This window comes from Abrus precatorius, unplaced genomic scaffold, assembly GCF_003935025.1.
Source record: "Abrus precatorius isolate BTA unplaced genomic scaffold, Abrus_2018 Scaffold1, whole genome shotgun sequence".
In the NCBI taxonomy this organism is placed as follows: Eukaryota; Viridiplantae; Streptophyta; class Magnoliopsida; order Fabales; family Fabaceae; genus Abrus; species Abrus precatorius.
In genome coordinates, this window is record NW_020874291.1 from 6,163,947 (window position 1) to 6,180,208 (window position 16,262).

Below are 16,262 nucleotides of genomic sequence, written 5' to 3' on the forward strand. Positions count from 1 at the left end.
GTGTATTGTGTTTGGAAGTGAGAACAAAATATTGTGTATTGTGTCTTGTATTGTGTTTAGATATAAAAATTATGAGGGTAGCCTATGTTATTTTTAAAAATTATGCAACTTTTAAAAATTATGAGGGGTATTTTTGTCTTTAAAAGATTACCCTTTGTGTCTCTGGAGCTTGGACACCAATGTTCCTTTTTTTAGGAGGTACATTGGTGTCCTTCAAATTTGTGTCCCGCTTGTCCTTTGTGTCTCTGTCTCTCCAGCGAGACACTAGCTAAACATAATACACGTGCCTCTGTGTCTCTGTCTCAGTATCTCTATCTCGCAACCAAACTCTACCTATAAGTTCGAAATGAATTTTTGGTATAAAAGAAGTTTTTGAACTATTTAAAATCACTTGAGACGAAGTTTATCATAAATAGTCACAAGTAAGAATGAGTTAAACAGTTTTATGGATAAGTTACTATTTTTTTATGTAAGATATGTGTTTAATGGTGAAAAAGTGAAATATGCTGAACTTTAGGCTTGAAAATTCTATTAAGACTGAGAGAATGTAATCTCCGACAGTATATTTTGGATTACACAAATTGGGTTGAGTCCAAGAGTGTTCGACCCTCGGCACATTGTATGAAATTGTGTGATAATATGTCACTATCTTGTGAATACGTGTTGACATGATAGAACATGATGATTGTATTGAACTTGTGATGATATGTGTCTGCCTTGTGATTATATGTGTAATTGAGAAATTTGCTATTGTGCGAGAGTGATATAAAAGGTATTATATCTTATATGTGTGAGTTAGGTTAAGTTTGAATAAGTATGTGTAACACCCTTATTTTATTAATTATTAATTTTATAATTGATGAGAGTTGTTAATGCATGTTGCTTGAAATTAGAAGAGTTTTAGATGTGTGAGTTGCAGGATTTTTTGCTGTAGCAAGATGTGTCTCGCTGTAACGAGAAATCAACATCCAAAATCAGGCATTCTGGTGCTTTCTCTCTCTATAGTTAGGATCTTCTCATTATAGCGAGGAACTCTCGCTGTAGCTAGAATGACAAACAACAAAGTGCAATTTTGTCTGATTTTTTCGCTATAGTGAGAAAAGGTCTCAGTGTAGCGAGAGAAGGTCTCACTATAGCGAGAATTGATCACTATAGCGAGAATTGGCTCGTTGTAGCGATAATATCGCGAGTTGAGGGGTATTTGAAGATTTTCATGTTGAGAAACTAGGATTATAATCCAAGTCACGACTCTCATATGTTCTCTCTTACTTCTCTTCTCTTTTTCTTAGCAAATCCTTGAAAAATCTCGACCTTTCTTTGATCAAAGCTTGGAAGTTCACTTTCCTCTTTCTTTGGTAAGTTCTTGAAGCTTGGTTCTCCATTCCTTTGGTTATTTTCTTGATTCTCCTTCTCTAAATGAGGTTTCTTAAGATATTTAGGAAGAACCTCACATTTTGAGCAAGAACCCTCAAAAACCTTTTACTAAACCTCCATTTTAAGGTAAGGAGAGCTCTATTTTATTACCAAGAAAGTGATATGTTTGTATTCATGAAAAAGTTGTGATGAAATGCATGATTTTGAGTGTATTTTGGATGAGAACGTGTTTTTGTTATGTTTGAAGCATGTTTTATAGTGTTTGATGAAGTGTATGATCATTGATTTGAGTGTATATGCATGTATGTGATGGACTGAGTCTGAGGGGACTAACTCTCAGGAATGATTGAATGATGTATGACATAATAATGAAACTAGAGTAAAATAGAGAGATAAAAGTGTAAATAATATGCTAGTAAACAAATAATGAAAAATATAGAGATGAAATGGAAAATACAGATAAAGAGAAATGAAATGAGAAAGGAATATGGTAAGGACAGGTATGGATAGTTCAGAAGTACACTGAGAGTGTGGAAGATGGAGACAACTGAGAAGTATTGGGGAAATGAGGGTAGTGGATGCTCCTCTTGAATTGCGCAAAATAAATGAGAGTAGGAGCACCACAGGCCTCACACTCATTTTCTGACTAATACTCCTGACCATGCTTTTACTAAAAAGGGCCGGGTCAGCATACGTTGTATCCATGTAGCTACGGCTATCCAACGACTATCTATGCTAAGGAATACCTGGAGGGATCCTAGGGGCAGTGAAAGTGAAATGAGAACTTTAAGTATTAAGAGAGAGATGAAAAGTAATAAGCTGAACACTTAGAGATTATGGCATGTGTATGAATATGATTTTGTAACATGATTGATTGTTGTATTATCTTTGTTTTACTGTGTGACAAATTTTGAATGTATGCTTGGTAATATGAATAGAGACTTATCCTTACATCAACATTTCAGGGAATCCAGATGACAGCACCCACCAAGGAGATTAGATTAGTAGATAGTTCTGTAACTAATAGGTTAAATTATGTATTCAATGAGTATCAACGATTTTGTTTATTTAGGATGGTTGTATATGAAAGTGATGTACCTAGTGATATTGTCATGATGGAAATGGAATTAGCTTACAACATTCCTTTTGATTTTCCTGTAAGTAGAAACCATCATACTCTTTGTATATATATATATATATATATATATCTTACCTAGTACCATGAGGACCCCAGCAGCATTGACATACCTGTTTACATACCATGACCATGATCATCTTGGTAGACCATCTCGATGGACGTTCGAGCATATTACCGGTATGTAGGTTACAACATACCTCGGTGATCTATACCTCGGACCGGATGATGATCTTGATTCCGAGGTTATAGCGATGATAAAGGGTTGACATAAGGATGACTAGTGTCTCTTGGTCGCATGATGGATATACTGCTCATTAGGACTGGATATATTTTAAATTTTGTAAATGTTGTAAAAAGAGTCCTAATTATTTTGATGTATATTTGAGAAGGTTAACTTACTGTAAACTCTTCAAAACTATATATCTATTAATGTTATTTCATGTTTTCTTTTTAATTTGTTTAACTTCCATGAATTTGTTCTCTAAATCTTTATAAGTTTGACTAAAATAAATAAAATGTCTTATAATTATACGTCTTATACTTGACTAGCAATTGAATTTAAATTAATCCTTCTTTTTTGACTAATAAATTATTTTCTTACGATTTTGAATAAAATAAGGATGTTACAGTATGAATGTTTAAGAATATCTGAGAAAGTATAAAATGAATTATGTGAGAAAGGGAAATTGTGAAATTGAAAATGATGAATGAGATCAAGTATGTGGATTGGAGATTTTATATGTTATAAAAAAAAAAAAAAGAATTGTGTGATATGAAAAGTGATGAATATGTGTGGAGAATAGAAAAAGAGATACTAGTACATGTGTCACAAATACACCGATTGGTGAAATTATGATACGTGCGTTGTAATACACCGACGGATAAGATTATAATACATATGTTGTAATATATTAATTAGTGTATTTGCAACATATGTATTAGAATAGTATAACTTGATGTGCTACTATTGAGATACTGTATGGATAATTTAGAGATATACTCAGGGTATAGGGTTTGGAGTTAAAAATGAAAAAATATGAGAAAATAAGAGTGGTAAATGCAGTTCATTTAGTTATATATATTTTTTATAATTTTCTAGTTTCTAAACATTTTATACAAAAATTAACAAAGGTATGAATTGTGTAAAGTATTTTACATAAAGAATTAAAAAAAAAAAACCCAACAAGACATAGACTTAAGTTGAACTTCAGTCGTAAAACAAAAGTGAAAGCGGAACCAAATATCATTTTTCCATGAATAGAATGCTCAGAATAAATCAAACGTTTTACCTTAAAAGTCTACATGTGTAAAGTATATAGAAAGAAATCAATTTAAACATGCTATTAGTGATTTCAATTTTTGTAAGAAAATTATTTACTTCCATATATAAGAAAAATATGAAAAAATATTTCATTTAATTAAATTTTAAAAATTATTAAAAAAGTTTAGGGATAAATAAGTGTAAACATACTATTAGAGATTTCTAGTTTTGTAAGAAAATTATTTACTTTCATATATAAAGAAAAAAATATAAAAAAAATATTTCATTTAAATAAAATTATTAAAAATGGTTTAAATTTGAGTGGAAGAGAATAAAATAAAAAGTATGCCTTCAAATTTTTGTACTTTAAAATATTTCATTTAATTAAAAATAAAAAATTTATTATAAATGGTTCGAAATTTAAATATTTCACTTTTTAATTGAATTCTTTAGTAGATTTGATACTTTTTCATTAAACATGAGTACGAACTTAGTTCATATATGTTTAACTGATTCTTCGTAAAAGAAGAAAAATATATTGTTTTATTAACCAAACATATTTTTATATGTATTAAATGATTTTTATATTACATATAAAAATAATATACATAAATAATTATATATTAACTTTTAATATTTTAACTTTTTATTGTTGTTAAAGTCTTGTTTGAGAGTTTAAAAAAATACGAAAAAAATAATTTAAAAAGTAAGAAAAGAAAAACTATGGTTAATACAAAAAAAATTTTAAAAAAAAATGGATTACTAATGTTTTGAAAGATTTATAAATCTTCTATATTTTATCTAAAAACTTTTAAATAAGAATAAAAATTACATATGTCTTTCCCTTAAAATTCACTCTTAAACAAAGTTTAAAAAATTTAGTTAACATTAATTTAATCTTATAAATATTTAAAAACCTCTTATCTCCAATTGTTGAGATTTTATTGTCGTACTAATTTAAGATAAGTTTATTGAATTTAAAGTATTTGTTCTAATAAGCATAATTTATGTGATTGGAAAAATTTAAAAGTAAAAGAAATACAAATAATAACTTTTAAGCATAAAAAAACAACTATTCTAATGTTGAAAATGTAAAATATATTTATTTTGATTTATAAACTAATGCAATCATTTAAGAAACTAAGTTGATATTATAAATTTATTAATAGCTAATTGATATCAAGTGAAATTTTAGGTGTTGAAATAAATAGTTTAGTTTTTCTTCTTTTAAGTAAGTAATAACAATTTTGCATCAAATATATACTTGATATAAATAAAAAATTATTTAATATAATTATTGATATATTTTATTAATCTGTACATGATATGGATATAAATTTTTTTAAAAGACAAATACAGATGTTCCAAAAAACCATGGATTATAATGTTACTTTTGTTTACTATAATTAATAATCTCAAATCAATAAATGAGCCAAAAACTAAATTGATTAAGTATTGAAACACAGGCAATTCCACATTAAGCAACACGTGATGCATGGAAGAAACAAGAAAAATGCTTGAGTTATGAACTTATGAGGAATTAATCATGACCAAAGAATTGCAGCTAGTAAATGGGCAAAACGAGTAAATTAACCTTGTTCATATATCGATTCTAAAGTTAATTTTTTTTTAATTAAACAGGTGAGGCTTAAAATATAATGTGATCCATTTATTAATGTTTATTAAGATTTTTTTATTAATAAATTTAGCATTAAATAAAATATATTATAACAAATAATAGGTTAGATTTAGATTTTAAAATTATTAAATAAGTCAGGCTATTTATAAAAAGTATAGCTTATTTTCATTCTTAATTATAAGAAATTAATCATCACCAACTAATTGCAACTAGTAAATGAGCAAAATGGGTAAACTAACCTTTTTTACAATACCAATTCTATTGACGATTCTTACAGATGTAAAATATAATGGAGATACGATTTCTAGTGCAATGCTTGACCTTCACAAGGTAATTTCAAGAATACTTTGAAACAATATTTGTGTAGAGCATTTAGGAATCTGCTGACATATTCTTCTGCACAATTATCAACACCATCATATTAAATAAAACTTTTTTTCTGTATTTAATATAATTACATACTTAACACTCAAATTCAACACCATATTTATATCATATTATTTTAAAATATAAAATAAATAAATCAATTGTAAGATAAAATATACTAATTATTTAAATTGATTTTATTATGATTTATTTACTTAAATAAATTTGAAAATAATTATTTCAGTAGCCACTTTATATTTGAATGTATAATTGTGTTTAATAATACTATTGACTATTAAATATTATATTTATAATATTTAATTTTAAAAATATTGTTATACTTGCCTCTAAGATGACATTATTCTGTAAGACAAATATTTGTATAGCTACAAGCATTTATTCTGGTGCAAGAACAGAAATAAGACAAATGCTTGAGCTATGAGCAATTAAACAAGACCAAAGAATTGCAACTAGGAAGTGAGCAAAATGGGTACACTTACCTTCTTCACCATATCCATGCTATTGAAGATTCTTTTAATTGTGAGTTAGGAGCGATTGCAGACTTTGAAGGAAAAGGGGCTTCAAAGTCCAAAAACGATTTTCTTCAATGATTATATTTGCATTGAAGTCTGTGGAATCTCGATTATAGTATCTAAACAAACAGGCTCGAAACAAGTATGATATGTGCACTCGACGATAAGTACAATTTGAAATCAATGTACAAACTTAAAAAAGAAATGATAAAATGGAATGACTTAATTGCAAAGTAAAGCTATATGTTCTAAAAGAACCTGTTTGCAAGACATTCCTTTCCCCGTAGATGGGCAAGGAATATATAATTTGTAATAAATTATATTTTAATTCTCTTAAAAATAACAATTGCTGAAAAGTTCTTTTCATCTCGGTTCATTTCTTTCCAACCTCATTATCCTATGATTCCAAGGTGAAATTGATGCTTATTTATTGGTTTATGCAATATCATTAATGATTAGTTTGCTATTAATGATGAAGGAATCAATTGTGCATCACATGTAATTAATTCAGATACTTGATCAATACTTGATCTAAACATGGTTGGGTTTTTCTTCCTGTGGTTCACTACAGGAGAGTGATACATCTAAATTTGTATTGAACATAGGTAACTCCATCAAATGAATGACTTGCATGTTGCATACCCATCTCCTGGCACATATGACCAAGGACAATGTGGAAATGAAGTCTTTTATTGGCATACTTTCGCAAATACTCATACTGAACCTTACAAAGAGGTGCAAATTGCATGTCCAAGGCATTGTAAGGCAAAACCAAACACATGCTAATTCAACTTTCCATTAATTCAAACCATTTTGAAGCATGCAGCAGCATAAACAAAAGCCTGAACAGTATGGTGGTTCCAGGTCATCCTTTTTGCGTCAAGCGTAATATACATAAACTTTGAGTAAACAATTAATAATATACCCTTCAAAACATAATAAATCTAACCATTCAATAAAGCAATGAATAAGAAAAATCTTCAAGAGGGAACTCTAGCAACAATGCGGTGGTGCTCAAATTGACTACAAAGAGTCGACCATCTATAACCAACTTCAAATAATTCTTCCCGAACTTTTCTTTGATCTTCCATCATTTGAGACTTGTCTTGCCTCATATTTTCAATCTTCTCTTTGTACTCTATAGTTTCTGCAATGCATTTCTTCTTTTTCTCTTGAAGAGATGATAGGTTAGCCTGGCAATCTTTTAATTCTTTCTCCAACCTAACTATTCGTTCCTTCAAAACTGTTTCCTTCTGCTGAGCTTCATCCATAAAATTCTTTGCCTCGGAAATTTTGGAAACAAGAGTAACAGCTAACTCATTCCAATGAGCTTCAAGCGCTCCCAGCTTGTTGGTAATAGCAAAGGCTTGCTTGAAGGAACATAGAATGCTTGGGAACTCTTTGTTTATAGAGTCTATAATTGCTTTAAGTTCATCTGAGAGAGTTACATCTTGCAAAGGAAGGTGGGACAAGAAGTTAAGAGCTGTCAAAAGGCGAAGGCTGTTAGCCTCAAAGCTAGCTATGTCCTTTAGAGGCATCTTTAGACACTCTTCCAGCTCAACAAGGGCCTTTACAACTATGTCAGTGCAACGATGCTTTGCAGTGCCAGCGACAACATAAATAGAAGAAGTGGTTATTTGGGCTTCACCATCTTCCTCAGCAGGTTGAACTACCCTGATGAGATCATTGGCCTCCAAGTCTAGAATATTTATAGGATGACTTTCACTTTCTTTAGCACTGTATTTCTCAGTATGGCCGAGCCCAATTTCACTCTAGGAAGAAGAATAAGAGGAAAATATAACAGAAAAGGCATTAGCATTAAGCCACAACAATTCCAAAGCAATAAGTTTCCTGCTACAACTTCAGATAGACGGGTAAGAAGTAAAGGTTAAACTATGACAAATTCATGAAATTTAAACTCTATGTTACAATTCAGTACTTTCGATCTTTCGATTCCACTCCAGTGGCAAATAATAAAGCAGAAAGACAACATTATTTTTAAGCTGATGTTGGAAAGATCAATTGTAGATGATAAACTTACATGTAGATACGATTTACTTTGAGAAGTAACTAATTGGCCTAACTGTGAGCTGGCAAAGTCGGAATGCAGTGACGAAGTAACCATATTGGCATTGTTTGATACGGTTCCGTCTTCTGCAACTCTCACAATACTCTGCACAAGAAATAAAGATATGTAACTTTGGAGTGTATGCTTTTCCATTTTGAAAATGACCACAGGCATATTAATGGAATGCCTTTTGAAGAGGAAAAGGTGATGATCCTGGTGGTGAGTTCCTCGCTTTTGGATCATTTAATAAAGTTTCCATTACATATTTCTTTGATTTAAAACCCACTTGAGTACTTGAATCGTCTTTCTTTGAGACGCCATGTATCATAAAAAAGAAAATAACCACGAAAAGAGAAAATAAGTTGCAAACTCTATAAGTCTATTTTTTATATGTACTCGTAGTACTAAAGATGTTAAATGGACAAGCATATTAATTTAATTTTCTTATTTTTGTTTGTGATAATTTTTTTTGTAGTACAAAATGGACATGTTAAATGTGAGATAAGGGAATTCACAAGAATTCATGGTAGTTTTGATTTGAAGAGTTAAATGACAAAAGGAAAAACTATTATTCTACTGATATGATTTCAAGATGATAAACACTTGTTTTAAGAAACAAGGAACATCTAATCACTTATAAGAGTGAAATTTTAAGATCATAAATTGATTTTTGGTTTGATAAGTGATTCAGAAGAGAGTCTTACTACACAGCCTAGGGTCTTAGATCTTAATGTTCGTTTTAAGAGTCGTAAACATAGAATCCGATAAGTCATGGATCCAAGAATCAGGTAGTGATAACTCAAAGATATTTGGAAAGCACAAGATACTAAACCTTATTTGACTAGTCTCAATAAGCTATTTAATATAATTTTGAAATCAAGAAAAAGATATCAGAGGAGCAAAGGAAGAACACTTTAGTTAAGAGAAATATTAGACTAGTGTTAATTACAGAAGAATAAGACTTATAAGTCATACCATGAAATCCTTGAAAAAAAAATTTGAGCATAAATTAAGAGAAGAGACTAAGATTGCAGAGAAAGAATGTTATATATCTTTTAAGTAGGTTGATAGAAAAGTATCAAAGTAAAAAAGAGAGTTACGTATGATTTTTATTAATTTGAAAAAAACAATGAATTGTGTGTTAAGGAAAATGTTGTGGAAGGCTTCGAAAAATAAAGTAAGATGTTCATGTTGCTTGTCTTTTAGATGTATATATATTTTGTGTTATGCTAGACTATGACAGTTTCTGTTCTTGTTTTGTGTAATGACGTTTAATGATGGCACATGAAGCTAATGTGTTCAGCTTAGTTATTGCAGCTAATTATGCAAAATAATTAAGCTTCCTTTTGATCATCAAAACTTCTATAAATTCCAAAAGATGATGGATGAATGGTAATTGAAATTTATGTTTCTAAAATTTTTGAGAGCTAACAAACTAGTTACTACTTGATCCATCAACTTCTATTTGAAATACTAAAGAAGCTTGAAGGGAATTACACTTACTATTTTTAAAACCTGAACAACAACAACAACAACAACTCACATTCAAAGGTATGTTATATAGACAAGTCGATGAAGAAGTTAGAGCTTCCCTGCTCAGTATTGAAGCAGAAGTTGGTATCACTGATGCTGGAACATCACCAATAATGGTTGTTTTAGCTTCTTCAAAATTCTGCTAAATGCCAAAAGATAGGTTTGGTCTATTAGTTTTTTTCCATTCTTCTCCATCTAATGTCTAGTTTCATGAAAGAGAAGAAAAAAAAGAGCTATTCCTTACCTCTGTCAAGTTTGGTAAAGGAATGAGTGGCAATTTTTGTTCCCATGACTGTAAGTCTTGTATCCCTTTGTCGTCTTTCTTTGATGTAAGGACCTCATGGCCCTTGGTTATGATACCACTTATGTTGAGTAAGTGAGGACGGAGATAGAAATCAATTTCCTTATCTAAAATAACAAATTTGAAGAATTATGAATTTTAAGCAGGCTAAATCATACAAATTAAAAATAAAATAGATATAGTATCTGTTAAAATAATAAAATATTCAGATGATAGCTATTTTCATATATAAATCTCAAGTAGTTTAAAGGTTAAAAGTACTTAAAAGTGAAAGGCGTTGGCTAGTTTATGAAAGGATCTAGGATTAAACGTAACTCTTCTCTTTCTCTAGGAGTAGCTGGGATTGGTGTGCATTTCTGGCTGGGTGAAAATACTTTTCTTAAGGATAGTATATGAGCCTTGGTGAATATTTTAAAAGAAAAATTATTTGATTCAAATTATAGTTTCTTAGATCAATCTTCTAAAAAGAACTTAGTAGCATCTCAACAATTTAATACTGTATAATGCTTACCGGAATTAGAGGTTTGTAGCATGTCCTCAGCAATTGTTGTTGAAGTTAGTGAGAACTTTGGACAATTGTGTACAAGAAGATTAATCATAGTTTGAAACTCAATCCCTTGACAGATATTTATGAGGTTTGGAAGTTGTATTAATACTACATGTTTCAGTTTTGGAAGTAAAACCTCCACCCTCCCTTCTCTCACACCTGCTTCACCTTCAAACACTTGCATAAGATGAGAATCATGATTTAGAATTAGATACTCTAGTTCTGGAAACTCGTGGGAGATGGAGATAAAGAATAGATTCTTCAAGTTGTTGCAATGTGTGACAAGAAGGAACTTAAGTTGTGAGAAGCATACTTTTGGGGATTGAGGATTTGAGACATTTTCATTTTCTTTATCATCCTCAATGATTTGCTCCAATTCCTCACAATGCTCTACAACTAGGATCTTCAACAGAGGTAGCATTCTCAAGACAGAGGTAGAGAAGATAGCCTTTAGTTTTGGACAATTGCAAATGTGTAGTTTATGAAGATGAACTTGAAGGCTCACAAACTGTTTGGTAGTTGTCCATATATACCTTAGCTCCGGTAAATCGAATAACTTTAGAACTTCTAAACACAAAGTCACTTGTTTCCCATTGATAGGAAATTCTTCAAGATGGAAAACATCTTTAAGTTTGGAACTATTCTCAATAGTAACAGTCACTAACTTTTGCTTAATCGTCACAGTGGTTGTCCCTGAATCCTGTAAAAGCATACAAACGATCACTTTTTGAGAAAAGTGATTAAATAGAAATAATGGCATGCTTATAAGACAAAATGAGACTCGTACCATTATAGAACTATGATTTGACTGGGTAGCTACTGAATCATCCATCAAATTATTGATAAACAGAGTGGGCAACCCAACATCGTTCATGACAAGCAGTTGTAAAGATGGGCATGTTGCATAATAATTTTCTGGGCAAATGTTGATCATATTTGGTATACTATGGAGTGTGATTTTTTTCAAAACAGGAAACTCAATTTGGATCTTGTTTAGGTATTGATGGGAAGAATGAATGTTTGGACCAAATAAATATATCAATTTAGGAGTCTCTCTAATTTCTATGGTTTCCAATTGCTCCAAACCTTTGGCAAATGAGACGGGGAATATATACTGCAATAAGTGACATCTCATAACATTCAACTTTTTCAAACTTGGAAACACTGTCATATAACTCTGAAAGTCATGATCATATTGAACTAGTATATGCTCCACACGATGGCAGTCTTGTATTATCAGTTCTTCCAATGAGGTCAAGGTTTTAGCAGTGGATGTTGTGAACAATGGACCCAAGAGTGGACACGATTTTACCATTAGCCTTGTAAGGTTGGGCATATTGAATGACCCTGGAAAGTAGTTAAACAGAAGCAACATAATGCCTTGCATGCTAGACACAAAATATATAAACACTACATCTACTACATATGTTCATTAAGCAAGTTTTGGTTATATTCCGATTTGTTTTATTTGACAGTTAATGAGAACAGGAAAATGAGAATTGATTCTTTATTGTAAAACGTACAACTTCTTTAAGGGAAATTACACAACGCCAAACTTTCAAAGCACATTTTATTTCAATCAATTTTAATAAATATATCTGAAACTTATCATTTATATGGTGCCATGCTTACGTGAGTTTTGACGCTTCTTATCTTCAATGATTTGTTCTAGCTGATTGCAGTTTTCTATCTTCAGTGCTTTCAGTTGGGGTAGGCCTCCTGAGATATAGGCTGAGAAGACGGATTTTAATTTTCTACATCCACTTACCTCCATTTGTTGAAGATTTTGGAGGAGGTTTATGAACTGTATATCACCTTTACATATATACCTCAGTTGAGGTAGATTCTCCAAATACAACATTTCCAAACAAGATGTCAAAGAATCTTGTTTTCCATCAACAGATAGTTCTGCCAGCTGAATGACACCTTCTAACTCACAGTTATTGACCCGAACTTCCTTTATATGCTGCACTGTTAGATGTGAAGCTTCATTAATTATCTGATTGTTATGTAAAGCCAAGCAAGTATTGATAGACACGATGGAGAATCCTGGACAATTTTGCACACTAAACTGCCGAAGAGATGGCCATGTTACACAACAAACTTCAGGGCAAATGCTAATGATGTCTGGCAAGGCATTAAGAGTAAGCTCTTCTAGGGAAGTAAGGTCGATCTTGAGTTCATTTTGATTCTGACCAACCAGGTGAGCTCCATTTGTGCATTGACCAAACACGTATTTCAACTCACTATTGCATACAATTTCCAAACACTCTAATTGTACAAGTCCCCCAGCAAAAGTGATAGGGATTAAATATTCCAACGCGTCACATGTTTTGACATGGAGTTGTTTTAATTTTGGGAACAACATCTTTTTATCATCTGAAGTTATCTCCTCTCTATCATCATCAGTCAATATGTGCTTCAGTCCTGGACAGGATATCATTTCTAACTTTTTCATATGTACCAGATTTTGAGCAACCTCAAGTGTGAACAGGCATGTCAACTTTGGACAATGACTTAAATATAGCTCCTCTAATTTCTCAAAATTCACACCAGGAGGCAGAGAACCATGGTATAAGGCTCTCAAATGCTTCATGTGCTCAATTCTTAGCCAATGCAATTTGGAGAAAAGAGCTCCTACCTCACTCAAAGGATGGCTAGTGTCAACCAAACATTCTATCTCTTCAGAGTCACGTATGAAAAGCTTTATCAAATGATCGGTACCTCCTTGTATTTGAAATATGTCAGGGATAATATTTTTTGCACCTCCCTCAATATTTGCTAGACACAAAACCTCTGCCGTTTTGGCTAAATCTCTAACTGCTCCATTAGAGGTATCCAAATAACTAAGTAATAAATTTCTGTGACAATTAGGCAACTCTTCTTGGAAACCTGCAAACATGATTCCTAATTGTATATGATACCTTTGTAATACTTGGGGGACTCTAAACTCTTGGAAGAATTCAGCAGCGTGTTCATTGTAAAAATCCCATTTTGATCTATGATCAGTAAAGTACAGTTCTTCTAACCGTGGGTGTCTTCCAATCACTTCAAAAGGACTTATTTTCATGTCACATTCTGACAAATCCAACAATCTCAAATTTGTTAATTGTGTAACCACAACATTAGTTAACTCAAAGAATGAGCAATCACGCAAGGTAAGACTTTCCAGTTTCTTCATATCATCCACAAATGAGATGTCTCCTAATTCCCATTTACTTAGGAGCATGCAACGAAGATTTTTCAGCGATTTTAACGACATTGCCAACAATGGCCTTCTATACCTAGCCTTATTTGAAAGAAACAAAACTCTAAGCATTTTCATTTCATTGAAGGTTTCATCTGATACTTCCAAATATGTATGTATGCACACAAACTCAAGATTGGAACAGTCCAAATCATTTGGAAATTTCTCACACCATAGATATCTTACAGAATTGTGTTCCAAAGTTACATCTTTTTCCAACGCACACTTAATTATCTTATTCTCATTCTCTGCAATCCAGTAGGCTATGTCTCGAACTACATCATGCATTTTGACAATTTTTCCTCCATTAGCATCCAACAGCAAGCAAGAACTCACAAGCTTATTTTTAGCAGCAGTCACTTCATTCCTTGCCCCTTCGTAGGAGTGAATTTCTCCAAATATGCCTAGCCCTATTGCAGATCTGGTTAAAAATTCAACTAGAATTTCACAATCTTCAGGGAATACGGAACACAACAAGAAAAGTGATTTGGCTTCTTCAAAGTCCAAATTATCATAGCTTAACAGCAGGCACTCGTAGGGATTTGGCAAACCTTTTTCAATATTGATGAGTTTAGAATTTCTCAATCTATCCAGGGCCACCTTCCATTCCACCTCAGCTTTTCCCTTCAAGCTGCTAGCAACAGCTACAATGGCAACGGGTAATCCTTTGCATTCATCTGAAATTTCTCTTGCCAAATGTTTAACGCTGATAGAAGTTTCTTCAGATAATAGTGCTTGCTTTTGGAAAAGAACCCACGCTTCATTATTAGTTAAGATTGATAAGTGAATCATTTTTTGACAGTCCATTAAAGTACAAACTGCTTCAGATCGAGTGGTAATGAGAACCTTGCAACATTTATGATGTTCAATGGAGGGAATCCCTATGGCATCAAAATCAAGCATTTGCCACACATCATCCAAGATCACAAGTATCTTATCTTCTTGAATTACCCTCATGCACAAGCGTTGGGATCTGTCCATTTCATCTTTTTCTTGGAATTCAAACTCAAGTGAACCTGCAATCTTGTCTTGGATTTTTTGCACTTGTACAGTATTAGATACCGGCACAAAAAGCACTTTGTCAAAAAGAAGATTTGCTCTCTTCATTACTTCCATTGCCAACATCGTTTTACCACAACCCCCCATCCCATACAATCCAATCATGGAAACCTCATCATCTTCTAGTGCATTCATTAGCTCCTCATAAGCAGATTTTCTACTTTCAAATTCCCAACATTTTTCCGAAGAAAAATAGCCTGCAAGTGAAGCAGGGCTTTCAAGTTGTATATACTGTCTACCTTCTTCAATATATGTTTTAAGGTCTTTCTTTTTCTTGGCTAACTTCTTGCCCAGACAGTACCGCCAAATCCAATTCGGACAATGCCCAAAACAATAGCTCTTCTTTGTTCTTGCCTTCTTTAGTAACTCGTCTACGTTGTCTATGTCAGCATTAGCTTCCTTTAACCACTTGTGAACAACTTGTGCAGTCTTTTTTGTTTGTTTATGAGCTTGTTCAACACGATCTCTTACACTGTCTCTTGTTGCAATCAAATTCCCTTCTTCTTTTTCAAGCTCTTTAACTAAATTGTTGAAGCAGCAAAGGTAACGTATTTCATTTATTGTTCCACACACCAAATCTCTCGAAATCGAAGATGCAGTGCCGTAAAGATATTCCATTAATTTGCACCACCTGAACACAATAGAGATAGACACGTTACTATCATTAAGAAACACACAAATATACGTGCTCACTTTTGATTATGAATATTTTCTTGCTGTTCCAGGAAAAATTGTTCACTTATTCTATGCTTTGAGGGTGTTCGGTATTCGAAAATTTTTTTAAGTGAGATTCTCGTTTCTTAAGTAACTTATTACCCATATTCGTTTACACGGTTATCAACACATTTTTTTAAGCAATCATCTCTAATTTATTAAAAATTATAAAATTACAGGAAAGAATAATAAAATTAAGAATGATATTGATTATTTATAACAGTTTAATTTATATTTAAATTAATTAATATTTTGAGATAAAATCAGAAAATAAGTTCTAAAACTTTGTATGTGATTAAATAAATTTATTTTAACTATATAGTCTTTATATTTTAGCTTGTATATCATTTTACTTTTTTTTTAATTATTCGTTTTAAATTTTTATAATTTTCTAATTGTAAAAAGTAATTTTTTATCTTAAATTTTATCTAATAGTTAAAAAAATGTAATGTAAAGTAACATGATGTTATAAGTGATTTAAA

General features: G+C 31.6%; 1 protein-coding gene across 1 annotated transcript; it reads right to left on the reverse strand.

The window, feature by feature from the left end:
• Nucleotides 1–7,291: 7,291 nt before the first annotated feature.
• Nucleotides 7,292–15,886, reverse strand: LOC113855315. Its single transcript, XM_027486907.1, has 8 exons — nucleotides 15,876–15,886; nucleotides 12,405–15,697; nucleotides 11,542–12,140; nucleotides 10,725–11,460; nucleotides 10,157–10,320; nucleotides 9,923–10,051; nucleotides 8,353–8,484; nucleotides 7,292–8,083 (listed from the first exon to the last, which is right to left on the reverse strand). Exons 1-8 carry the CDS (start codon nucleotides 15,884–15,886, stop codon nucleotides 7,292–7,294), a joined length of 5,856 nt encoding a protein of 1,951 aa, XP_027342708.1.
• Nucleotides 15,887–16,262: the final 376 nt, after the last annotated feature.

Bases quoted from the DNA above. Each gene is read 5' to 3' on its own strand.
- LOC113855315 (XM_027486907.1), bottom strand. The intron at 10,321-10,724 runs GTAAGCATTATA...TTGTTATTTTAG, and splicing joins GCTACAAACCTCTAATTCCG to ATAAGGAAATTGATTTCTAT. The intron at 10,052-10,156 runs GTAAGGAATAGC...GGCATTTAGCAG, and splicing joins CTTTACCAAACTTGACAGAG to AATTTTGAAGAAGCTAAAAC.